The 26,333-nt window shown below is 43.8% G+C and overlaps 1 protein-coding gene across 1 annotated transcript in view; it reads right to left on the bottom strand.

Annotated features, from left to right (window-relative positions):
* Nucleotides 1-1,251: 1,251 nt before the first annotated feature.
* MLYCD (malonyl-CoA decarboxylase) overlaps nt 1,252-26,333 on the bottom strand; it is a 52,937-nt gene continuing 27,855 nt past the window's right edge. Inside the window, exon 5 of the mRNA XM_068260789.1 lies at nt 1,252-7,004. Within this exon, the coding sequence (XP_068116890.1) occupies nt 6,471-7,004 (534 nt within the window). The 3' untranslated portion in view covers nt 1,252-6,470. The remainder of the gene's footprint in view (nt 7,005-26,333) is intronic.

Raw genomic sequence — 26,333 nt, 5'->3', positions numbered from 1 at the left:
TTCAAAGCTATACAAGTCTGGCCACTTCGGGTTCTGGCCGTCTCACTGCGGCCAATATCAGAAGTGAATGAAGATTTCCAGATTTGGCGGCAATGTGGGAGAAATGAAGCTGGGTCCTCGGCTCTAGCTCCTCCCGCTTCCCACCTCCTATTCAGGTCTGGCAGCCAGGGACGTGCGTGTCTCCTAGAGTCGTTTGTAGCGGCAGGGATTCCTGCTGTTCGTTCCTGCAGAACGGTGCAGGCAGAAGCATTTTCTGCAGCCTTCCCGCTCTGCTTCCCGGCCGCTACAAACGACTCTGGGGGAATGCGTGTGTCCCCGTCAGCCAGACCTGAATAGGAGGGGGGCAGCGGGTGGGGCCGGAGCCAGCTTCATTTCTCTCACATTCCCGCCGGGAATCCAGAAATCTTCATTCATTTCTGATATTGGCCGCAGTGAGACTCTTCTAGTTTTGACCGGCCAGACTTCAGGTTCTGGCCATACCTAACTAACACACGCACGCACTCACGCACACACACACCCCTTTTGGCGCCTCTGTTCCTGTGGTAGACTTTAGTTCACTGGCTTTTCCGTTTTCAGAGCCCAGACGTGATGAAATTCCTGCGTTAAGGCACTAAAGACCTATAAGGGTTTGCTTTAAAAACATTTACCCAAAAACAAAACTCAGACTCGAGTAAATATTTTTCACTGAATGCGTTTATTGCTGTATTCTCTTCTTTTTTGGCATTTCCACATAAATGAGAGCTGTCCCTTTGTGGAATACTCTTCTGTTCATAAATAATCGGTTTAATTCATATTTTACAAAACAAAGTACCAAAGTGCTATGATAAACAACTGTGAGAAAACTGGTATGGCACGCAGTATCAGGACTGTCTGCCCCTCACTCTTCCTGCATCTCTGTCACTCTGCTCCTTGGCACCCGGCAATTTGCTCCCTCTGCCCCTAGTTTCTTGCTTACCCAGCACCTCGCTCCCTCTGCTGCTCGACTTCCTTCCCACCTAGTTCACCATGCACCTCGCTCCCCCCGCATCTCAATCCCTCTGCATGTCATTCTTCCTTGCATCTCGCTCTTCTTGCGCTTCACTCCCCCTCCACCTTTCTCCCCCTCAATCTTGCACCCCCCATTTCTATTCCCCTGCACCTACTCCCCCTCAACATCACACCCCCCTGCATCTCAACCTTTCTGCATCCCACTCCCTCTCAATATCACACTCTCTGCACGTCAATCCCTCATCCCCTCCCTTCCCCTCAACCTCACACCCCTGCTTCTCAATCCCCCTCAACCTCACACTCCCTGCATCTCAATTCCCCTCAACCTCACACTCCCTGCATCTCAATCCCCCTCAACCTCACACTCCCTGCATCTCAATCCCCTCAACCTCACACTCCCTGCATCTCAATCCCCTCTCAACCTCACACTCCCTGCATCTCAATCCCCTCTCAACCTCACACTCCCTGCATCTCAATCCCCTCTCAACCTCACACTCCCTGCATCTCAATCCCCTCTCAACCTCACACTCCCTGCATCTCAATCCCCTCTCAACCTCACACTCCCTGCATCTCAATCCCCCTCAACCTCACACCCCCTGTATCTCAATCCCTCTACATCTCAATCCTCCTCAACCTGACACCCCCTGCATCTCAATCCCCCAGTCCCTCCCTTCCCCTCAACCTCACACTCCCTGCATCTCAATCCCCCTCAAAAGCATGTTGAAATGGCAGCCAATAGGAGTAGAGTAGGTGTATAGCTGCCAATAAGAGAGAGGAGGTGGGGAGTATGTTAGGATGCGGTGGTACGCTTGCGCGATGACGGTGCTAGAGGGCGTGGCCAGAATGGGGGGGTTAATGCGATGACGGCACTAGAGGGCGTGGCTAGAACGGAGGGTAACAGCGTGCGGTGACCAATTGGAAAGCCACGAAAGATAGTGACGTCAGGAAGAGAAAAAAAAATCCCTCTGCAAAAGCGCTTAAAAAAAGGGAAAGGCGATTTTAAAAATAAAAAAAAAAAATTGCTCAGCACTTGAAAAAGTGCTGGTGATTTATGATGCAAATATGGCCAAAGATCTGAAAGTGGGGTTGGAAACTTCTATCAAATTTTGTAAGCAATTTTATGTGGCTTAAAAAAAATGCACCAATCTAATTCCAAGGTGAAATCTGATTGGTCCAATTTTGCATAAATTTGGAAGCAAACGTGACCTCATCCTGCATTAACTCAGAATTATTTGCATCTCATTGAACATCCCTATTTAGAATTTCTCAGCCGCTATGAAGTTGGAGATCCAGGAAAGGAGAGGTGATGTAGGGTCTGTGTAATGCTGCACACAAGATGGCAGGCATCTGTGGCATCATACAGGAAGCAGGCATTGTAACGGCCGAACCGATCCACAGAAAGAGGAACTCCGACTGCGTCAGCCAGCAGCAGACGGTCTGTTAATTGGCAGCTGGAAGCTTTGATTGGCTCAGCTTAATTCCCTTCCAACAGGGGCATAACTACAGGGGGGCAGGCAGGATGGCCCCCAGCTGTACGGGGCCCCAAATAAGCTCACCTTCCTCCAATAAAGGGGCCAATCTTTCAGATCTGGTGTTTTTGTGGCTAAGCTTGTTCTGAGTGTGAAATTATGAGAGCCACACTTGTTTTTTGACCATCACAAGACGAGCCCCCAGGCTGTAAGAGTCACCAGGGGAGGCAAGGGAAAAGGTGTTAACACACATTGGGGAGCCCCATCAAAGTTTTGCTGGGGGCCCCTTGATTTGTAGTTATGTCCCTGCCTTCCAGCAAGGGAGGTCAAACAGATGCAGTGAGAGAGCGTCAAACACAGCTGCAGCGCAGGGGGCTTCTGGCCAATCCAGATCCACCTTGCTAAACCGCCACTGCTTACAATGTTACATGTCCTGTTCCTGTACACGCTCTGTATCATGATCAGCTGCATACAATCCTGCACACGATATAGGCACCGCCTCTTCCACTAAGAGAACATAAGGAACACCAGGGATGCTCATCGAGGTTAATCACGACAAATAAGGGTTAATTGCTGCAGGTGTGGAGCTGGATGCGGCGGGGTTAATTACCCTTAATGCCTCCGTCCGCCCGGTGCATCAACGAGATTGCAAACATCCTATTAGTCGCGTTGCAAGCCTCGCTATGGCGCACTTCCGGCTAGAAGGAGAAAGTGTGCCATAGCGAGGCGCCCCACACCCCTCCATCCCTCCCACCCCAGCCATCACACTGATTGCTATTAGACTAAGAGGTGCTCTAAAGCCCCCAACACCTCAATCTCTAGTTATCTGGCTTGCAGTCACTGCCATGTATCCCCTTTTCTGATTTCTCTCTGCTTCAAACACAATAGGGTAATGATAGCTGAGTGAGTTGTGCTCTCCCTCCTATACTGCGCCCTGAGGCTGGAGCCTCTCTCGCCTCTGCCCGACCCTGATCCCATACATAACTGTCATAACACCATCCAGCTGGACAGTGCATGGAGCCAAACCTCTACCAGGTGCTAGGCTCGGAGTGCTTTGTACTGACCCCCCTGATTATCCACCAGGCTGCATTCCTACAACTACTGTATTACAGATTTCTGTTTAGCAGACAGTGCTGTGCCTGTCATAGGACCTGATCTGAGCCTCCTCGCACTCTGCCACACCCACAGGCATCACAATGTCCCTCTACAGGGAATTTCCAGAAACTACGCTTCTCATTTACACATAATCATCTCCTTGTTGTCAGCAATAAGACCTGTGAATAGAGTTCAGATTCCATCTGTAGTCAGAAGTAAGGCTAAGCCCCTTTCACACTGAGACTTTGCATTGCGTTGCGTTACCCTTTTTTTTTTTTACAGAAGGGTAACGCTAAAGCAGTGAAAACCTATGGGGCATGTCCTACCTGCCGCAGTGCGATGCGTCGGAAGTATCCGTTTTGGTGCAGTGACAACGTGTCATCGGCGAACAACCACAGCGCCCGGAAGTCATGTAAGTCAATGGCACCACAGATATTTTAAACTGTTTCGAGTTTCAGTTGCACATGCGTATTTTGTCAGTACACTTCCGTGCTCTTTGTATTTCCGCCACAGGAGGTCTGCGCTCGAGAGCCTCACTTGCAGCTGGAAGTGAGATTACCGCGCATTGCCGCCATAATCTACAAAGTTTATTTTTAATGCTGCAGCACGATCCTCCAACCGCACCGCACCTACACTGCTAGTTTCAGCTTGGCTGACACATACAAAGAGACACCTAATACTTGGCTGACACATACAAAGAGAACAATGGACTCCGCCCAGGAGAATTTGCTTATGTATGATAGTCAGACAATTTACACTGAAGCCAAGACACAAACTTTTTAAGCAGATTATAAACAAGAAGGAAACTATGTTTGTACATAAACTGTAATAAGTGATAAAACTTGGGGGATAATTGTATTTCTCACTTTGCAGACTTCTATTCTAATATAATGTTAAGTATTTATAAATAACGTGTAAGTGATTGGATGTTTTATAGGCATGTTGCGATGTTGGCCAGCTTATTATATATTGTATAACTTATGTTACAATGCATCCATTTAGAAATACTGAAGTGGAAGATAGGCACACAGGTTGAGGCAGAGGCACAGGTTTGTACTCTGTAGAATGGATTAGTCTAGGACAGTAATATCCAAAGTCTGGCCCCATTTGTGCCCTCCGATGGTTTTTGAAGTATTTAATCGCAAGTGACCCCTCCCACTGCCTGAAATAGCTCCGCCGCCAATCCATGTGGCAGCATGTTGCCACTGGGGTTGATGGGTATATGGTTTCATACAACAAGTCAGAGAGATTCCAGTTTCACGTTTCTCCACTCTGAACACACATAAGGGTGCTCAGCATCACGTGACGGCTTCTGATCTTTCACACCCACCACAATTGTTCTCAGAAGTTCCAGGAAACAATCGGATGCTGCGAGCAACTTCCTTGGGGTGATCAATCAGGCAGGCTGGAGCTCTGTGATAGTTTGTGTTACATTTCGCTCGCAGTTGGGAGCCTCCTTCCCTCTCCTGGACAGGAGGTTGCCGAACATATCACCTGAAAAGTTGATACTGCATGTGATAATATCGGGTGACCAGGTCTGTTCAGCCCTTTAGCTTGCTAGCTGGACTGTGAATAGTAGCTGAATGAGCGTATTCTACTCCAGTAGGAATAGAAGAATTATGGACTTGCTTACTACACTGCTTGTCCCTCTCTGCCAAGTCTCAGGTGTTCCTGTGCTGGACATTACAGGAGGCAGATTCAACTATACACCACCTCTACATAACAATGCTATTGGACTTCATTTATTAACTAAAAATTAGATAAAAGGCAGCTTTTTTATATATATTATCATCTACCTGTAGGGGTCCAACAGTGACATTCTATGAAACTAGTAGACCTAAGCCCATTAATATAACAGGCTCTAGGTCTGTGTAACAACCCTACTCCCCTCCTGCCCCTGTGACCGCCACCACTGCCGCACAGTCAGCACGCATGCGCGCTCCCGTGCACGCGTCCGCCCGTGCACACACCCGCCTGGCCCCCTGCTACCCCTGTCCCAACAGCTGTCCGTGCTGCACATGTACAATAGCGCAAACGCATGGACACAGGGACAGGGGACGCAACAACACTTAAGTATTATTATACAGGATAGTGGATCATGGGAAGACATGGAGACCATGAAAAGAAAATTACATTACAAACATCCTGCAGTACATCAGATGTGATCTGGACAACCCAGGTCTGAGGAAGAAGGCATCATGCAGAAGTTATAGTAGACAAATGATTAGGTCAGGTTAAGCATTGTCTAACGAATATGACATCATACAGAAGCTGTGGTAGACAGATGATGAAATCTGTTCCGACCAGTCTAAAATAGATGACATCAAATAGCAGTAGTGGTAGATTGGTGATGAGATCTGACCAACTAGAGTCTGAGGAAGATGACATCACACAGAAGCTGCTGTAGACAAATGAAGGAGGTCTGGCTGACCAATATCTGAAGAACATGGCATCACATAGCTGCTACAGCAGACAAATGAGGAGGTCTGGCTGATACATGTCTGAGAAAAAGGACATCACACACAATTCATTGTAGAAAAATGTTTTCCGGGAGATTCCATCAGAACCAGACCACAGCAACCAGATATGGCCTAATGAGCCAATGTCTAGGGCAGAAGACATCACGTGCACTGTAGAGTGATCATATTTGGCTGACCAGTGTCCACTACAGTAAGAGAAGACCTAGTCCCCCATGCTGTGGCATCATACCACTCACCTAGTCTGCTACTGTACAGGGATGTTAAACATCGCTCCAAACAGATAAAATCTTGCAATGTACTAAACTATTGATGACATTCAACACTGTGGAAGGCGTACATTCAACACGGTGGAGGGTGAGGCCTGCCCAGCCTATGTCTGTGGATCACAGCAGCACAGATCAGATTGTGCAAACTCTTGCCTAAAATTTTCTGGTTCCATTTACAGTTTACTGTTCTTTTTGAACTGAGACACCAAGTTAAGCACTTGTTCAGAGGCCTCAATGTGTTTTGTCTGCAGATAGCTGGAGCTGTTTGCGCTGGTCTTGTCCAGGAAGTAGCGATAGTTGGCCATGATCCCACAGGAAGATGCTGCTCCCCGGGGACTCGTATCGGCCATCCAGTTCAGTCTCCAAAACACGGCCCCATTCTGGAGATGAAAGTTTGCTACGGGGTTCAAAGCAAACCCGCGGTGCTTTTCACCATACAAGTACCAGGCGCACAGCCTCATCAGAGGAGCCTCCAGAGACTTGACCAGTCTTTCCGACCTCATCCATTCATTGCTGGTGAAGAGTCGTTTTAAGGCCTCCGTTGCGGACGTTTCAGTGATGTCAGAGAGCTCTTTACATTCTGCTTCCAAGAGGAGATCAAGCTTGCCAGATTCCTTTGTTTGTGAATTCAGAGTCCCAAGAAGCCACTTAGTAAATCCGGGTATTGGTGATAAGCTGGAGAATTCCGAAATTTGTGGAAATTCAGCCTGAGAAGAAGAAAAAAAAAACACGTGATATAATTACTTTCCTGCAATTTTTGTTAGAAAAATGTAATTTAGAAGCTCCAGTTATTTTACTTAGGCTGCTTTAGCAGTCTGTTTTAATACTATAGACAAGTACAGGTAGTCCCTGGTTAACGACTGAGATAGGGACTGTTGGTTCGTTCTTAACCTGAATCTGTTCTTAAGTCGAAACACTGTCCCCTGTACCTCCTCTGTGCCCCCCCCCCCCCTCCCCTGTGACTCCAGTGTACCCCTCTGTGTCACCTTTGCTCTTTCTACCTGCTTATATAAGTTTAAAAGCCATTTTTTCTTTGAATTTTTTAAAATCAATTTTCTCAAAAACTACAAGTCCAACTTTTTCCAAAATGTTTGGCTTGTTCCCATGGAAACACAGAATCCATGCCGTTCGTATCAGCGGGACGTTCGTAAGTTGGGGACTACCTGTACTCATTACGAGGAACTATCGCAAAAATCTTAACATTTAAAACACATACAGATAAGAAGTACATTTTTTCCAGAGTAAAATGAGCCATAAATTTATTTTCTCCTCTGTTGATGTCACTTACAGCAGGTAGTAGAAATTTGACATTACCGACAGGTTTTTGGTTAGTTCATCTCTTCATGGGGGATTCTCAGCATGGCCTTTATGCTTTATAAAGACATTCCCTGAAAAACATTTATACAAAGATGCTGGCCAGCCTCCCTGCTCACTGCACACTTTTTTGGCAGTTGGACAGAGCAACTGCCATTCACAAAGTGCTTTTAAAAATAAAGAAAACCCTGAGAACCCCCCATGAGAAGATGGGCTAGTCCAAAATCTGTCGGTAATGTCAAATTTGTACGACTTACTGTAAGGGACAGCAACATAGGAGAAAAGTAATTTATGGCTCATTTTACTTTGGAAGAAACGTACTTCTTATTTTTATATATTTACATATTTTACATTTTAAGATTTTCGCGACAGAGGCCCTTTAGAAGATAGATTGAGGAATCTGGGACAACGACGTGGTGGACAATACTTCCCCAATCCATCTGTCAAGTCATGTAGCGCGGAAATGAGCGAAAGCACATGAACAATTGTGATAATTTGCGCAAAATATACAGGCCATCTGAATGATTGATCTTCAATACAAACGTCCTTCCTGGGTAGTCATACATTAAATATTGTTTAAGGAATTTTCGTTAAACAATGATATGCGATAGCGTGAAAACTATTATTCATCACGAAAACGTCACCTGAAAAATTGTGTCGTGGGTATGGACCTTAAGGGTGGAAAACACCCGAAAACAAAACCACCAGTTCCTTCCATTATCTGTGAAAACCCTAAAATCCTGTAGATGTTCAAGTATTTCTGGATAAACAATTGTCACGATTTTGTTGAATGCAGCTGGCAACCCTGTGACAGTTACACCCGCCAGGTTCAGGAAAGTCACTTGTACCGGGAGGGAGGAGGAGCGTAAAGCTCCGCCCAGGGAGGGAGGAGGAGCATAAAGCTCCACCAGCCTTCCGAAATAATAGTTTTGCCCACCAAAGGCTTTCTGTCTGAATCTATATCTGCTCCAGTTTCTGATACTGACACACTCCATGCCAACATATTAACCAAGTGACTACTAAAAGTGTGTCTGTGTTGGGGGGGGGGGGGGGGGAAGGGAGGGGGGGGGGGGGAGAGTCTACCTGCTGTAATCACATGCTTTCGACCAACTATTGTAAGAAGAAGCCAGGGCCGTGGAGTTAGTCTTGACTTAATTATTCGCTATCTGGAGTTGGAGTTACCAGAAGTGTACCAACTTAGGCTCCTTATACATGTACACTGTAATGGAAAGGTACATTTTCTGATATTGTTGGTTTGAGATCTGTCCTCTAATTTGTGTATGGAACAATGCTTCACATAATCTTAAACTGGGTACACACATCAGATAAAAGCCTTTTGCAGGCGAAGAATCAATCTGTCACATTAGTTTGTCACAGAAGTTCTAAAGATGCTGAACAGCTGCAAAAGATTATGGTAGTTCATGAAAAAGACCAGAGAAAAGCTTTTTGTAGTGTCTTTACTTTTTTCACACATGTACTTTGCACATAATAGTGCAATAGTGTAAACTATTAAAGATTGATAAGACAACAGTGCTGGGTCTTCTTTACACTGAGGACAAATATTGTCTCCTCTGGGCTAAGAGGTACTGAGCAGCAGCGCATAATTCACCTTTACTATTTGGGGTGATGGAAGGCTACAATTTATATATACAGACAACCCCCACCAACATATCCTGCAGGAGGTCCCGATCCACTTTTGTTACAACCTCTGTCTGGAGATCTCTCACCTTGTTTAACGAACAATTGTCTGCAGATCAAAGCCAAAGATATTTACCAGTGGTTCTGATCTTTGGAGGTCTCTTGTAATTTTTTTTTTTGTTTTTTTTTTTTTCACAAAAATTATCCGCCAACTGGTCTTTGATCTTTTGTTTTCCAAAGCCTCTTCTCACATGTGTACACAGCTTTAGTTTGAGATCTGTCCTCTAATTTGTGTATGGCATGATGCTTCAGAGGGTGGCTGGGTTCATCCGCCTGGCCTCCTCCCCGTGGTCTGAACGGTTTCCATTAAATCACTAATAACTGCGAGTAGCAGGGAAACATGTTTTTATTAGAGACTCCATTAATCAGACCCCGGGCGGAAACTAATAGGAATGGCAGATCACAGTTAACTTTTTATTTCCCTCTAACAGTTGCCATGGAAACAATCTACCTTTTAAATGCATCCTACCAGCTGAACGTGGATTTTTCAATTAAATAAACTCTCACAAAGAGGCTGCTGACATTTCTCATTGTGGAATTGCTAGGAAATTTACATCAACGGTTGGAGCTAATGGTGAAGAATGAAGCCTTCCTGGACTTGGTGAGAAGTTTATAATAGTTAGGAAAAAACTAAAGCCTTGTAACACACTTAATTATAATTGTCCAATCACTGACCAATTTCACCGTCTCCATGTAGTATGAGAGCGTACCTACACATTCTATTCATAGTATTCAAGATCTGTTGACTGTCATACTACATGGAGGTGGTAAAATTGGTCAGTGATTGGTCAATCCTAATTGAAAGTGCGTCCCATGCTTCCCCAGCCATCTTTGGAGAATGGGCTGTACTTCATCAATTCAAAAGGTGACCACCGATAACAGTGACTACTGGCCACAACTTCAGGAGAAAAAATGGCTGCTCTCTGGTCAAAAGTTGGCTTGCTCAATAGGAGGACCGAGGAACACAGACCATTTTTACATGATCCTACCTTCCATTTTGTCTTGAAGGCAACAGAGGACTTTGTCAACAAAGACATTGGCCAGGGACAGTAAAAATAGAGATTATGCGGTTTAAGAAAATGGGCTGACTTGCTTCATTATCCTCCCTTCCGTCATTTAGACAGTTTAATGCAAAAATGTACAGCTTTGTCCGCTTACATCACCCGTCGGACGACTTGTGAAAGCAAAATTTCACACATAGAGAGACATTGAAGTGGAGGTCACAAGATGGACTAGCGACGGCTGTTTCACGTCACACTGTCCGCTTGCATAGTTGGGCTCCTCCTATCTACCTACATTTGGAGCAAACGTTTGGTCAGCTACACTAAGGGAAGACTACAAGTATGCGGTGAGAGGTTTCTATTTTATAACTTTTTGGATGACAACTAACACGTGCATGAGAATGCCGCATCCGCCCTTTTTTTTACCCCATTTGTTGTTGCCATTATTATCCTACCTTCCTCTCCTCTTAACCACCAGTCGGTATCTGTCAAAATGTAAATGATGCAGCTATTTTTCTTGCCTTTACCTTGAAGTTACATTTGACTCAGCACTCTTCTGTCAGGCCACACCCAGAACATGTCATCTAGGCCCCCCTCATCTATCTTTACAGAGTCTCCAAAACACATCCATTCCTAGATCGAGAGAACACCAAACTTCTCACACAAGCTCTTACAGTGTTTTTTCTAAACCACTACAGTAGCTTCACATCTGTTGTTCCACATAAAAGAACATCTCTACTATCCATCAGGGATGCTACATTTATACTTGTCTTAATTTTCTCCGCAGATCTCCACATTTGTTGTTAGTTCACCTAAATCAAATTCAAACCTCTATGCTTTGCTTTCTAATCTCTTCACAGATCCCCCCCCCCCCAACCAATATTTATGGCCTCATTCAAAGGTAAACTCGTAACAGCCTCCTCAACGCCTTAAGTGTTCTGCTAATGTCCTCCTCACTCATAAATGCTTCTCATCAGTGATCCAAAAGCCCTCTAGGCCTTTCTTACTCTATAGTACTAGTTGCACAGCAAGAAAGATGTATGAGTGTAGAGTTGAAGACGTTGGGGTTGGGTCAGTTTAAAAAAAAAAAAGATCAAAAACACTGGGAGCTCAAATGGTGCAGAAATGGTAATGTTTTGAAATCAGGTATTGTAATTGAAAAGATAAAAAACTCTCAGGCCTCTTTTACAGTAGGACATTGCATTTTGATGCAACGTTAAAGTCGCAATGCAAATTACAAAGCAATGCCCCCAAAAAGTTGCAACGCAACTTCATGCCCCGTTATCATTGCATACAGTAGAGCATACAGGCAATGAAAAGTATGCTTCCAAGTCATTACTGAGCATGTGCAAACAGTCCAACGCAGCTAATAACGTGTATAACGCACAGCATGCAGCACTTTCTAATAATGCTACACGTTACACACAAACGCAACTAGTGCACTGTGAATGTCGCACAGTCTTAGTATTGCTGGGCGTTAGTCTGCGTTGAAACATTTTCTAACATGCGACTTCAACGTCGCACTGTGAAAGAGACCTCAATCACAAACAAGAGTTGCTGGGAACAGCAGCCACATTGTGTGGGTGTGATGGACACGTCTGAAGGGCGCTCAAAACCTATTAGATATCTCCAATGGCACTGTGTACTGAGGAAGTGAAACCAATACGGTGTGCCTTCATTGAGAGGTAGGTTGCATTTCCCTATTCCATTTTGATTATTTTTACTTATTTTATCACATCTGGGTGCCTCTTCCTTCCCCCATGGAGCTGAAGAGTTTAGTAGAAGCAGAGTGGAGAAGAGAAGGAGTAGCAGGAAGTAGCTGGTAAGAAATATGAAGGTAGAGACCCAACTCCAACTATAAACGCCTGCTTAGGCGATCTACAGTAATGGATGAGTAACAACTGGCTGAAACTAAATGCAGACAAAACTGAAGTCCTTCTGATCGGAGGGCAGCACATGACAACCAAAACACCTTAACTTGCAGTCTTCACCACTGAGAATAGGAGGCACGGCTCTACGCAGCTCTGATCATGTGCGTAGCCTGGGGAGTTATAATTGATGGGGATTTAAACTTCAGAACTCACATCTCTGTTGTGGTGAAATCATCCTATTTTCACCTGAAGAACATCTCAAAAATCAAGCACCTCATCCCCCCAGAAGATGTGCCAACCTTAGTCCATGCCTTCATCACATCCCGACTGGACTACTGTAATGCTCTCTACACTGGCCTTCCAAAAAAGGACTTGTACCACCTAGAGTTGATACAGAATACTGCAGCCAGACTGTTAACCAACCAACCCCGTCACTGCCACATAACGCCAGTCCTGCACTCCCTTCACTGGCTACCTATAAAATGGAGGGTCCTATTCAAGATCGGCCTACTGACCTTTAAATCACTAAATAATCTGGACCCTGGATACATGAAAGAAATGTTACAGCTGCGTAGTAATCCCTGCAATCTCAGATCCACAGGTTCTAATAATCTAGTCATACCCAGAGTCCACTTGGAAACCTTTGGTCCCAGAGCCTTCTGTCATGCTGTTCCTACGTTTTGGAACTCCTTACTTCAGCAGATCAGGACAGCTCCATCCCTGGACATGTTTAAATCCAGACTGAAAACCCACCTGTTCAGTTTGGCATTTGCAGAAATATAACTTTTATTGTGTGAGATTTGCCTCATCCTTCTACCAACTACTGAATCTGAGAGAGCCTAAGCGCTTTGAGTCCTATGGGAGAAAAGCGCTATAGAAATGTTATTGTATTGTATATAGAGTGTTTAGCAGGAGCAGAGTGGATCCGGACAGCAGCAGCAGAGCAGGAAGTGGCTGGGAAAACATAAGTGTGGAGTTGGGGTATCAGCTGGAGTAGAATGGAGCAGTGATAGAGCACAGAGTGGCTGGAAAGACATGAAGATAGAGTAGGTGTTTAGGAGGACCAGAGTGGAGCAGGACAGCAGCAGAGCAGGAAGGGGCTGGGAAGATATATGCAGTTGGAGTTGGGGTGTTTAGCAGGAGCACAGAGGAGCAGAGCAGCAGTAGCGGAAGTGACTGAAGAGCCATGTGAAGGTGGAACTGTAATTTTAAGCAGGACCAGAACAGCAACAGCAAAGCAGGAACTGGCTGTAAATATATATTAAGGTGGAGTTCGTGTATTTAGCAGGAGCAGTAGCAGAGCAGGAAGTGACTGGGATGACATATGGAGGTGGAGTTGAGGTGTTTAGCAGGAGCAGAGTGGAGCAGTGATAGCACAGCAGGCAGTGGCTGGGAAGACATATAAAAGGTGGAGTTGGTGTGTAGCAGGAGCAGAGTGGAGCAGGACAGTAGCAGAACAGAAAGTGGCTGGGAAGACACATAAAAATGGAGTTGGAGTGCTTAGCAGGAGCAGAGTGGAGCAGTAGTATAGCAGGCAGTGGTTGGGAAGACAGATAAAAGGTGGAGATGGAGTGTTTAGCAGTAGAATGGAGCAGTAGTATAGCAGGCAGTGGCTGGTAGACATATGAAGATGGAGTTGGAGAGCTTAGCATTTCCCTTGCTGTCATCAATGCAGTTGCACTTTAAAACTAAGTACATCATGTTTTGGACAGTAATGCAAATAGTGTACTTAAAGCTAAACATGGCCGTTCATGACATTTTACTCTCCTGCCCAATTATCAATTGTGCTCCAGGTTCTTGAAAGAAACACTACAGTGTGGAGTAACACCCCTACTTTATAGAGCCGTATTTCCCAGGAAGGCCAGCAGCGTGTCTGTTAAAAAAACAGCTGCCAAAACGACTTATACACATCGTTTTGGGTGACACATATTTAAAGTGTGCCCAGACCTTCAGGAGAAATAAACAAGCAGACAAAAATGTACAATATGAACAATAAGCATAGAAAACACATGACTTTTTAAGAACACGGCCCCGGTGGGCTTGTTTCGTCTTCTATACAAGTCCAGGCTCCGTAGCAATTAGTAATATCTAATGTTTAAACAATGTAGCCGCTGCTCTCCCTATCCGAGCTCAAGATGCAAATTAATTAGGCCTAACAACTTGGGAGCGGAGGTAATTACATAAACACGCAGCACGCTGCTGCATCTACGGGAAGAAAGCAAAGCTGTGTTCAGAGATGCTATTTCATCAGAAAGAAGGATACGCGTTACAGGAAACCAGCCCGACTCAGTGCCCCGTCCCCCGGACCCTCTGCCAAGGCCTTTACGAGCTTATGCTGCCGGAACAGGTGCTGCCATTAAACGGGACATTGAGAGGCTCGTCCTACATTACTGGCTACATAAATGTTTGCATTAAAAACGTACGAGGAGTGCTTATTTACGCAATGTCTGAACCGAGAGGCACAGATGCAATCGGTTCTATTCATGTAAATTCCGCTACAGTCAAGCAATCAAGCTCTTCCTCTGGGGAAGCGACTACAGGCAGCATCAGCTAATAATGAAAAGGAAAATTGATAAAAAATTTAGTTCAAAACAAAAAATGGCAAGAGGACAAAATGCTAATATAGTATGAATGGCAGCCTCGGCTCTTGGCTTTCAGGCATCATCTCCCCTCCTTCCAGAACCTGTATGAGCCAAAACCAATTCCGGGTACAACCCCCCGTTTGTACTTGTCAAAATAAATGATTCCGCTTCTAATAGGAAATTGTAAGAGGACAGAGAGGTTGACATATTGGCTTGTTCAAAAAGGCTGTGCTGGAATTTAGTATAGAAGGTTAAAGAAACCACAAAATAGAATTTATATATCCATTCATAATTGGTATTGCCTTCCTGGGACAACGGTTTGTTCTCTTATTTCATTGTGCCCACTTAGTAAAGGTGGAAATCAATCTCAGCTCTGGCAAAAATGTTGTCAATTCCACAACTGGAACCAAACATGGTGAATTCTCAAAGCAATGAAGTTTATAACGTACTTGTTATGGGGTCCCAGCAGTGATCAGGGCCAGGGAAGGCCTTTGGACAGTGGAAGGAAACATGCAATGACTATAAGGCGAATCCCTATCACCTGCCGCCACCCTTGGGAGAAGTGCCCTTAGACCTCCCAGCCCCTTCAATTAAAGACATAACTTTCAACGAAGTACACGCAGCCTTATCACTATCCAAGGGGAGGAACGTGGACGCAGAGGGGAAGGCGTTAGAAACAGCGCTCTACAGCCAACCCGGTGGCCAACGTTTGGGGTGGAGCCCACAAAAACTCTATACGAAAATACCCTGGATATGTCTGTAAGTGTGCAATCTTTTTATTAATAAAACTTTTATACAATTTTACGCTATGGGAGCTCTGGTATATGTCTTTTGAGGTGAAAGAGCCAGCAACTGATACAGAAAGTGGTGAGGAAGTGACCTTCTCTCCAAGCGGCAGGGGGCGGCCAGATGACCCCACAAGCGCTGTGGACCCATCTAACTGAGGGTCTTTTCTAACGGTGAGTGGCCACTGCTTGGGGTGTGGAGGTGGTGTCTCACTGAAGTGGACTAATCGGCCTGACCCTGATTAGGAGGAGTAACGCATACCACTTGGAGTGTGGAACGCAGTTTGCTAGTGTTTTTGTGCGCAGCCATTGTTTTGAGATTCATGCTATACGGAGTTGATGGTTCAACTGGTTCTTCTTCAGTTACCTGTTTACGATAGTTGACTAGTAGTTGCTATATAAATTGATCTTACCCTTCTCCTACTGTGGGGTGGTTACCTTACAAAGGTGCAGGGATTACCTGATGACGCTAGATTGCAAAACTGGTCTGAAAGAAGACAGGCAGCACTTTTAATGTCTTATTGGCTGTGAACCAGCTTACGTGCGCAAGTTTTTATTAGGGGTTCCCAGTTCCTGGGCCCCGTATGCAAGTTATTGTTTTCATCTTTTTTTTTGCGGTCTATACCAATTGTTTGTACAATAAACTGTTTATACTGAGAGTTGTCGTTTTTTGTTGCGTTTATATATTGGCCTTCCTGGATACCATACCATATATCGGAGTGAGGGAGTGGTGGAAGTTTGGATCCATATCTGCTTGAGATTCATTAGGATTACCACTGAATGCGAGACATACAACCTTATAAAGTGGGTTGTTGGCAGCTGGTAAGCCCCTCTTACTCTTTTCTGGTGATGGTTGGCCATGAGACCATGGCCCATATGCAATTCACTTTTTCACCTGTGTTTTCTCCTAGGTGATATTTTAAAACTTGTCAATAAAATGCCTTTTAAGCCCCCAGAAGGCAAGAAAATGATTAAAGTAATTTTGATAGTACTTTTTCACCAACTTTTTGGTACTTTTTTAGGTGAAAAGTGCTGGAAAGTTATTTAAAATCAAAGATGAAAAATTATCTCCTAGGTGAAAACTCAGGTGAAAAAGAGAATTGCATATGGCCCCATGTGAGGTTGGAATATCACCATAGTGAAGTTTTATTGACTGTATTTATTCCTCTTTGATCTGCGCTGGCTTCTTAATACTGTACAATGTTGTACTGCTGTTTACTACATTTGATATGACTTTCGTAGCTCACCACCTTTCATTTGCGTGAAAACTTCAATAAAAATATTTTCCGTAAGGCAATGTGTACATTTTTTGCCCCATTTACAGCACTACAACCAGAAGAGGGGACAACAAACAGTCTGTGGAGGGGTGGGGGCAGCAAGAAGTGTTCAGCAAGGCTGGCCTTGTCTACCCTTACTGCCAAAAAATGCTAAATAATTACCCTGCATGGTATTTAAACAAATTCATTGTTGCTCCATTTATAGTTTCCAAATAAAAGGGGGGAAAAAAATAAAAAAAGGAAAAAAATTGAAAACATCAATTTAAAAACAAATAAACCAAATACATTGTACAAATTTGAATTTAAGTTATAAAAGAAATGTATACAATACATTTCTGAATTTTTTATTTCTGTGGATAAAAATTATTGTTTTATACCGTAATTCTGCTCAAATCTGACGGAGAGTGACCAATGAGGGGAGGGGGAATTCCCTCACAGTGTATCTGTTAATCCTGTGTGTGTGAGAAAGCTCTCAGCAGCTAACTGTCTCTGACTGAATTGGCTGCAGAAAGCAGAGGAAATATAACTTGTTATAAACATTTGTAATTGTCTGTGACACCCCAGCTTTTCATACTTTTTTTTTTGCTTTCAGAGAAAAATACTCTGTAGTCTGATATGTAAAAAAAAAAACAACAACACTGGCTGTGCATTGAAGCAGACGCCCCTTTTGAGAATGATTTGTTCCAATAGATAAATCCTACACACAATGGATTAAAGCTTTTGGCTCTGATATTTAACATGAAAAGTAGGAATATATTGACATAGCTACTTAGACATTATTTGTACTAGGCCTGAACGATTTTAGGAAAAAATTGAATTGAGCGATTTCTGTCCGAAACCACGATTTCAATACTATTCACAATTTTCTTCCCCCCCTGTGCCTCTGTCCCACTCTCTTTGTGCCCCCTCTTGTCTCTCTCTCTCTCTGTCCCCTTTTTGTCTCTCTTTGTGCCCCCTTTGCCTGTGTCTCTATTTGCCTCCTCTGTGCCCCTCTCTGCCCGCTTTGTGTCTCTCTCTGTGCCCACTCTGTGTCTCTCTCTCTCCGCCCCTCTCCATCTTCTCTGTCTCTCTGCACCCCCTCTGTTCCTGTTCTGCGTCCTCTCTGTCCCCCAAGCTGCGGCAGTGCTGGACATACGTTCCAGCACAAGCCCAGCGATGCCCACCTATCCACTTCTCCTCCTACAGACTCCGATGCATGGCATTCTTCCTGTATGTCATGTGACATACAGGAACCAGGAAGTATGCCGTGCACAAGAGCGGATAGAGGATGGACAGCGTTGAACTCGTGCGGAAGGTATAGTATGTCCAACACTGCCGATGCAGCAAGCTGCACGCGACAGGACTTGGGGGAAGTTTGAAGCAGCTTCTCCAAATTTCCCCCATGGGGAAATTACTTAATTGCAGAAATCGCCACTTTGACTATTTTGAAATTGTGATCTTGGCGATTGCGATTTCGGTTTAAATTCAATTTATCTTTCAGGCCTGATTTGGACATTGTCATTTAAGAACACTTGGTTGGATTGTGTTCCTTTAAGGGGAATTGGCAATAGCGGTGTCAGTATTTGCTGCCAGTAAATGAAATGGTGCAGTTGATTTGTGTTTCCCTAAACTATATTTATGGCAGATATCGTCAGAACAATCGTATTTCTCTTTATCGAGGCGTTTCTCTACGGTTGAAAAAATTTCAAGAGAAATTCTGCCGTGAGGTCTGTCTGCGTCCATAGAAGCCATATTGTGCCATAATCTTCCTACCAAAAACCCAAATAAAGTAAAGATTGAAAAGGAAAACCGTTCTAATAATCGCCATGCCTTTGCAATAGATTGACCCTGAGATTGTGTAAACTCCCCCCCAGGGGAGGAGAAACGTTCACATCCTGATAATTGCTCCTTCTGACACCAGTGTGTAAAAATACAGCTATGTGAGTCTTACTGCCACTTGTAGGACTGTCAGCTCAGTGAAATGTCAATCATGCCCTGCTATTCCATTTATCACACCTGGACGCTCATCACATTATAAAGGCCTCGTCGAGCCTGTCACATCGCTTAATGTAACACAGCTGTTAGCCAGAGATAGACATTGTTCAACGGTATTTAAAGGCCTTTTCCCCAAGACCTGCTATGGTTTCATTCTTCTCTGGAAACCCTTTTCTGTCCTTCCTTATAAAAAAAAAAAAAAAAAAAAAAAAAAAAAAAAAAAAAAAAAGAGAAAAATCAGCACAAAAGCCTTCTGCAGATCCAAGACAGTTACAGGACCGAACAAAAGACCAGAACATCACACACTCACACTAAATAACTTATCCAGCCCACAAAGAAATGACAGTAGAAACAGCCTTTGATGTACAAGTGGTGCTGACAAGCGCAAATGTCAGAGCAAGATTACTTTTTACTACTGGCAAACTCTAAAGAAAAAGTGCTGTAACTCTTTCACTGACTGCCTGCTGTCTGCGGCGCTGACAATGCTCAGAGACAGGAGAGAATAACCAGATTCTACCGGAACACGGGATGCGTACAGTACATGCAAAAACTGCACCAGGAAATTTTGGTGCAGGTTGAAGCTGAAAAACGGCTCACCCTAGTATTGCAAAAGTCCCAGCGGTGTTAATTACTATTCCCCCTACAGGCTGCCATGGGTTTTTTAAAGTAATTTAGGCTCATTCTTTTGACGACGCCCAAATTACTGCCTGAGTACCGCTATAGCAGTAATTCACATTACGGCTTATGACGGCACAAGGTGCACCTAAATTTCCCGGCACGGCTTTGCTGTATCGGCACAGGACTTATGTGCTAGTAGTTCAACTCTTGCAGTTTACAGTATGGATTTATTATTCATTCAGCACTTTATGTCACTAGCAGCACCTTATATATCCCCTTTGAGGACCCCCTGTGACATATTATTGCATTGGTTGATATCTTTGGACCAATATACCCTACCCTTTGAACATTTGTTTTTATTTAATTTTTTTATATTTTTGGTTAATAAAGATTACTACCGGTATTTTGTCTACATCAGTTTGGCACGGTATTTTTAAGGTATACTTTGCTTTGTTGATCTTCTGTGTCCCACATACCGTACTGCACATACTGGTGATAGGTTAGGCATTTTGCTACATATATGATTTTTCAGCGTGCTTATTAGCATTGTTATGACGGTGCTGTCCCACCTTTTGTGTGATCATTGGATCTGGTATTATCTCACATTTGTGGTGAGTGCTCATGATCGGATTACCCATCTATACATGTTAAAGTTATTCACTTATAAAAAAAAAAAAAATCACAACAATGTAAATTGAAATGGAAACAAATATTAATAGTGTTCCATGTTTTGGGAAAATGTTATCATTCTCTTTTTATCGAAAGCAACACAGTATTTTAATTATAGGAGATGCATGAGGTCACAGACTTTGGAAAATAAAAATAAAAATGCAGTGACCGTGAATGTAACAAAATGAATTTCATAAAAGAAAAAAAAAATGTCATTGAAAATAGAGGAGTTCTTCATAGGTGATTTGGGAAGGCGCCTGTCCTGGATGGAGGAGATAAGCGTTTAAGGGAATAAAGAAAAGATTTCTATGTCCCGCTGAAAGCTTCTTATCAAGCAGAACATTTATGGTGAGAAACCCTCGGCGCTGATCGGATGACTGGCCACGGAGTAGGAGATCGCGCCGCCGCCACAATGTGCCCAGAAAGCCTCTTACAGGAGAGGAGCTGAATTCCCTCCAAGTCATATTTCTTTCTCTATAAATAAACCTCTTTGCAGGCTGTTCAGTAATTCCACATACTGTACAAATGACACAAAAGATGAAGACGGCCCGGTGACAGGTCTATACAAAAGCACAGAACATTAACCATGTGCATGCCACAATTATATCACAGGACCCACTCAACTCCATCAGTATAAACCAATGCCAGGAAAAATGTATGCATTTAGTATTAGAGTGGAGTGTACATCGGTTTTTATTTGTTTACTCCGTTGTATATATTTTGTTAATTCTCCTACACTGATGGCAATCTCAGGCTCTCCTGCTCTTCACTCAAAGTCAGTGCTATGTTTGCAGCCAACTGCCCAGGCCCTGCATCTGCTTCAGGCTGGGAGAGGGGCGGGCTTTACAGGTCTTCCCAGTCTGCCGCTACAGCTATACTCTTCAGAGCTCAATTATAAAAAAAAAAAAAAAATACCCTACTATCTTCCAAGTATTCAGCTCCTAGAATGTTCTGCAGTAAGCTTGACACAACTGTTGTAATGTCAGCAGCACTCATTTATGTGATTTGTGTTACAGCCATTGGCCTGTACATTTTCAAATGTAAGTAAACAAGTATGAGAAAAGATGGCAAATTTGGAAGATCGAAAAGGTAGCTTCAGTCTCAAATTGGTTTCCAGCCTTACTGGAGGATGAGGCTTCCCCTCCACCTTCTGGTCAAGATGCAGCTGATGAGGAGGAGAAAATAATGTTTCTTCCTTCATCCACATGAAAAGAGAGGAAGTGTTGGATTTGAGAATGAGGTCGTAAGCATACTCTACCTCAACAGTCCTCATGGCAGTTCCTCCCACATGGCCAGTATGTGTTCAGCTTGAAGTACAGCCATATATTTGTTGGGACAACTTGAGGTTGATATTTTATGGTTGGGAGAAGTCCGGCTTTGCAGCTGATATATCTGTACTGTTACACAAGAGTGGAAGTATAATCTATCTTTATGACCACTTGCAACTAAGCATTATGGTGAGGCGGCAATACTTTTTAACTTTGATATAGTGACCTTCTGGCAGACTGGTGAGGTGGAGATGGGGAGGTGCCTGGTCATGGAAGTCTTTGTGATAGGGCCGAACCTCAGGCTGATTATTACAGGGATCAGGGCTTTCCTTTTACATCCAAGTATGTAGTCTACAATAAGGACTTTTCTAAAGTTAAAGGGAATCTGAAGTGAAAATAAACTTCTTATCAATTATCTTTCTGAGCAAAAAAAAAAAAAAAAAAAAAAAAAAAAAAAAAAAGTTTCCCGTCCTCACTCTTGTTCCTGGAAGTGAGATCGATCGCTTCCAGGACTTTTTGACTGCGGCCATCTTGTGGCCAAATAGTAAAACTACACCCACATCCATTTTTTATTAAATAAATACATTATTTTACATTTAAAATTAACGGTTTACTTCCCACACCAAAAATTACCCAAATAAAAATTTTAATTAAAAAAATTACAAATTTAAAAAAAGAAACCATAAATAGTTACCTATGGGTCTGAATTTTTTAAATATGCATGTCAAAGGAGTATATGAATATAATTTTTTTTTAATTATAGGCTTGTAAATAGTGATGGATGCAAATTGAAAAAAATGCACCTTTATTTCCAAATAAAAGATCGGCGCCATACATTGTGATAGGGACATAATTTAAATGGTGTAATAAGAGGGACAAATGGGCAAATAAAATACATGGGATTTAATTACAGTAGCATGTATTAATTTCAAACTATAATGGCCAAAGAAATAATCAATTTTTTTCATTTCTTTCTTAATATTCCTGTTAAAATTGATTTAGAATAAAATAATTCTTAGCAAAATGTACCACCCAAAGAAAGCCTAATTGGTGGTGGTGGAAAAAAAAACAAGATATAGATCAATTCATTGTGATGAGTAGTAATAAAGGTATTGGCAAATGAATGGGAGGTGAAAGTTGCTCAGATGCAAAAAATGAACAACCCTGTTGGCTGAAGTGGTTAAAGAGGGGAAATTTACTCATATTCTATTGGATAAAACATGACCTGGATCATTTAGAACCTGCACAAACAAGTGACTGGTTATTATTGAGTAGGTCGTGTTTAAGCCGATTACCAAGTTAGCAGCAGTGTGGTGCTCTCCAAGGTCCTGAACACATTTCCAGGGATTCCAGAGAGGTCAGAAGCCAGAGCTACTGAGGAAAAGGGGAGAAGCACCATGTCCCCTTCCATACTACCCTGTGGCAGAGCACGCCAACAGCATTGTATGCATAGTGATGCCCCCCCCCCAGTGGCCTGCTTCCTGCTGGACAGGAAATACATCACTTGATTACTGTTCTGGGCATGTGCACCACCACTGCATTCACTTACCGTGTCGCCATGCTTCACAAGAGACTTGCCTTGCTGCAAAATCTGTGCGGTAGGCACGGATCATGTAACGCATTGCAGAGATTGCGGCAGGCTTGCAAAGATTTTGCTACTACCTTCACACCACATCACAATAGTGTGCAAGTCTCCAATGACTTACATTGTCCTCACAGCAAGCTGAGGCAGGGAGAGTACTGTGTCAGTAAGTGTGACAGTAGCCTCAAGCAAGTGGAGCTCTCTGTTCCAATTTGGGGGCCTAGTTCTATCCAGTATCAGCAGAACATGCAACCAAGCCTGGGTCTCTGTAGCTACAATTGTGGTTTTCCATGTAAGTTGTCTACATCACCACCTGGATTTAAAACAAACCTGAAGTGAGAAAAGCCACTTCAGTATTTAAAAAAAAAATGTTTTATTAATTTTCAAAAACATAATGCCGCACATTCCATATACTAGCAAGATATAGAATAATAATAGTGAAACAAGCACCAAATACAAGTAATGTGGTAAGCCTTGAACTCCCCCCCCCCCCCCCCCACACACACACACTGATCTATCTAGTCAAAATAGCCTAAATTGTCTTAGTCGAAGCTCTCGAACGAGGGGGTACTCAGATGTCTCATAGAACTCATACCCCAAAGTCTAGAGGGCCCAGTGTATTAGCAATATGCTCCTTGAGGTACCATGTAGTATATTTAAAAGGAGTAACCATGGCACTTAGCTCCGCCTCAGTCATAGTGTCCAACATGAACGGTTTGTCACTTCAGTTTTGATGCCTACGTAGCAGTGGGAAGGCTCTGAATAGTCCATTATTCCAGCGCCGTCCTCCTGTGTAGCTTTTTGGCCTAATAGCCCTTTGGAACCACTCACGTCTGAGGAATTCCTAGGTCCCATGCATCCCTACTTCGTTGGCATGGACCGGACTGCTCATGTGCAGTAGGTATGCGCTCATATGAAAACTAGTTGCCTGACAGTTGATTATAGTAAATAAGCAATGGGGAATCTCTGGAACATCCTCAGATAGTCTAGTCCTCCTGCACACTGTGAAGCCTGCAGAGACCCTGAGCTCAATATTGTAGGTCCATGCACACTGGACCCTTTTGCCAGTGTGCATGGACCCACAATGTGAGTTTGTGTTTTATTTTAATAATTTTGAGTTGTTGCAATAAAGTGTACCCACCTGTGTTTGAACTTAGCCCTGACTTCTGCATATATGTTTTTTTGGGTGACGGTCACTTTCTCCATTATTGTGCACAGGGTGTCTGTAGGCTTCACAGTGTGCGAGAGTGCAATGGAGAGCGCCGAGTAGGGCTGCACGGTTTTTCAGTTCAAAACCGAAACCGCGGTTCGTGCCCAGACGATCTGGTGATCGTCAGTATCCTCGGTTTTTACTGAGTGCCCGCCCGCTGCCTGCACGCTTGTCTGGCCCGCCTTCCGCTGTGCGCCGATTGGCCAGAGCCACCAGAAGCAGTGAATATGTATTGTGGTTAATGAGCGGGGGGCGGGTCCACTCGAGCGAGCGGCACACAGCTTTACCAATCGCTGGATAGCGATGCAATGACGGCAGCGGTAGGCGGAGCTGTACACTCTGTACAGCTCCGCCTACCACTGCTGTCATTCCATCGCTACCCAGCGATTGGTATAGCTGTGTGTGCCGCTCTCTCGAATGGAACCGCCCCCCGCTCATTAACCACAATACATATACACTGCTGGCCAATCGGCGCACAGCGGTGCAGCCAGTCAAGCGTGCGGGCAGCGGGCGGGCACTCTGAAAACTGCAGATAGTGACGATAACTATATCGTCTTCACGTGAACCGCCCCCCGCTGCCCTCACATGAACCGCCCCTGCTGCCCGGCTCTTAAAAAGGAACACCAGTGAACACTGCTGACAGTAGCTGCTGCATGGTTTTTGACAGTTGGTAACAGCTATTTCCCACAATGCAGCAAGGTTTACAGACAGCAAACTGCCAAGAGTACGTTCTTTTCTTGTTCTTGTGGGAGGGGTTTCACCACAATATCAGCCATATAGAGCCCCCTGATGATCCATTTGTGATGGGGTATCAGCTACTGATTGGGATAAAGTTCAAGAGTCGGAGTTTCTCTTAAAGCAATCATCCGCCCGCAGTATCTGGCTAAACTATACTGGGGGCATAGTGAATTTAGTGCCAAAGCTCGATTTGAAAAAAAATCGTGAAAAAAATTGAAATCGCAATTTTTGAGAGAAAAATCGCAATTTCAATTTTTACCTAAAATCGTGCAGCCCTAGCGCTGAGGATTATTGTTAATCTTTGACATACTATTCCATGGTGGATTGGAAAACCTCCGTCTGCTGATTGATTATATCAATATACTGCCCTTATATTACATCTACATACTCCTCGGTAGTCTACTCCTGACTGACAGAAATATCACTAGACCAGCCAGAAATGTCCAGCTTACTGCTGGCTGCAATGTGTGAACAATTATTAAAGAGGAGCTGTTAGGTATAAGGTCTCAGAGAAAATAAACACATATATCAGTAGCTAAATATAGGCTGTACTTACATTACATATGCATTTCACTGTCCACGTTTGGATTTCACAGGATTTTTATATAGTATTTGCAGAGAATGATGCTCCTGACAGCTCATGGCAGGTTCCATGTTTGTCTCCTATGAAGCCAAATGTGTCGTCATGTCCTGCCTGCTTCCCGATCACAGAAAAGCTTGTACTGAATAACACTAGTGTGCAGTGAATATTAATTAGCCATGTGGCTAGGAACAATAGCGGACTCCTGCAGTGTACTCTGCAGGGAGATTTATCAGTGCTGTGTGCTGGACTGAGTTACATGCTATTGTTACTTGACCCTGTAACTTCTCATTAGCAGCAGAGGGGAGAGCCCCAGAATGCTTTGCAGTATGGTATGCGGCTTGCGTCTTCTTAACAGCTTGGGAATAACAGCTTTGCTGATAAGCACACATCAAATGTAAGAGAGATTTTTATCTTCAGTAATGCCTTTTTGGCTTCCTTCTAAACTGTTTAACACAGGAGAATAGAGGTTTAAATTAGCTTTTGTAGCCTGACAGTTACTCTTTAAAAGGGTTTACAATGACTGACATTATTTCAGTATTCTCAGAAGCTATGCTAGGAGTCAGTACCCAGGCTTCACCATTGGTATCTGCATCAGTGTTTTTAGGTGGGTACCCAGGCTTCACCGCTGGTTTCCACAGAACTGTGTGGTCAGGACAGCCAAGTCCTGTATGCAGTCACTTGCAGCTCCCTGTTGGAGGAAGAATCGTTATCTCCCTTATGCAGACACTGACAGAAAATATGCACTTCTTTGTAGGAAGTGGGGTAGCACGATGGTTGGCTGGTGGGGCCCATTTATGTGTTTAAAAATTGATGTTTGTATGAAGAGCTTTAGATGTTTTTTCCTTAACTCAGGTGATAAAATTACG

This window comes from Hyperolius riggenbachi, chromosome 11, assembly GCF_040937935.1.
Source record: "Hyperolius riggenbachi isolate aHypRig1 chromosome 11, aHypRig1.pri, whole genome shotgun sequence".
Classification (NCBI taxonomy): Eukaryota; Metazoa; Chordata; class Amphibia; order Anura; family Hyperoliidae; genus Hyperolius; species Hyperolius riggenbachi.
Note: the sequence above shows the minus strand (reverse complement) of the source record. Positions and strands in the feature narration are given on the sequence as shown.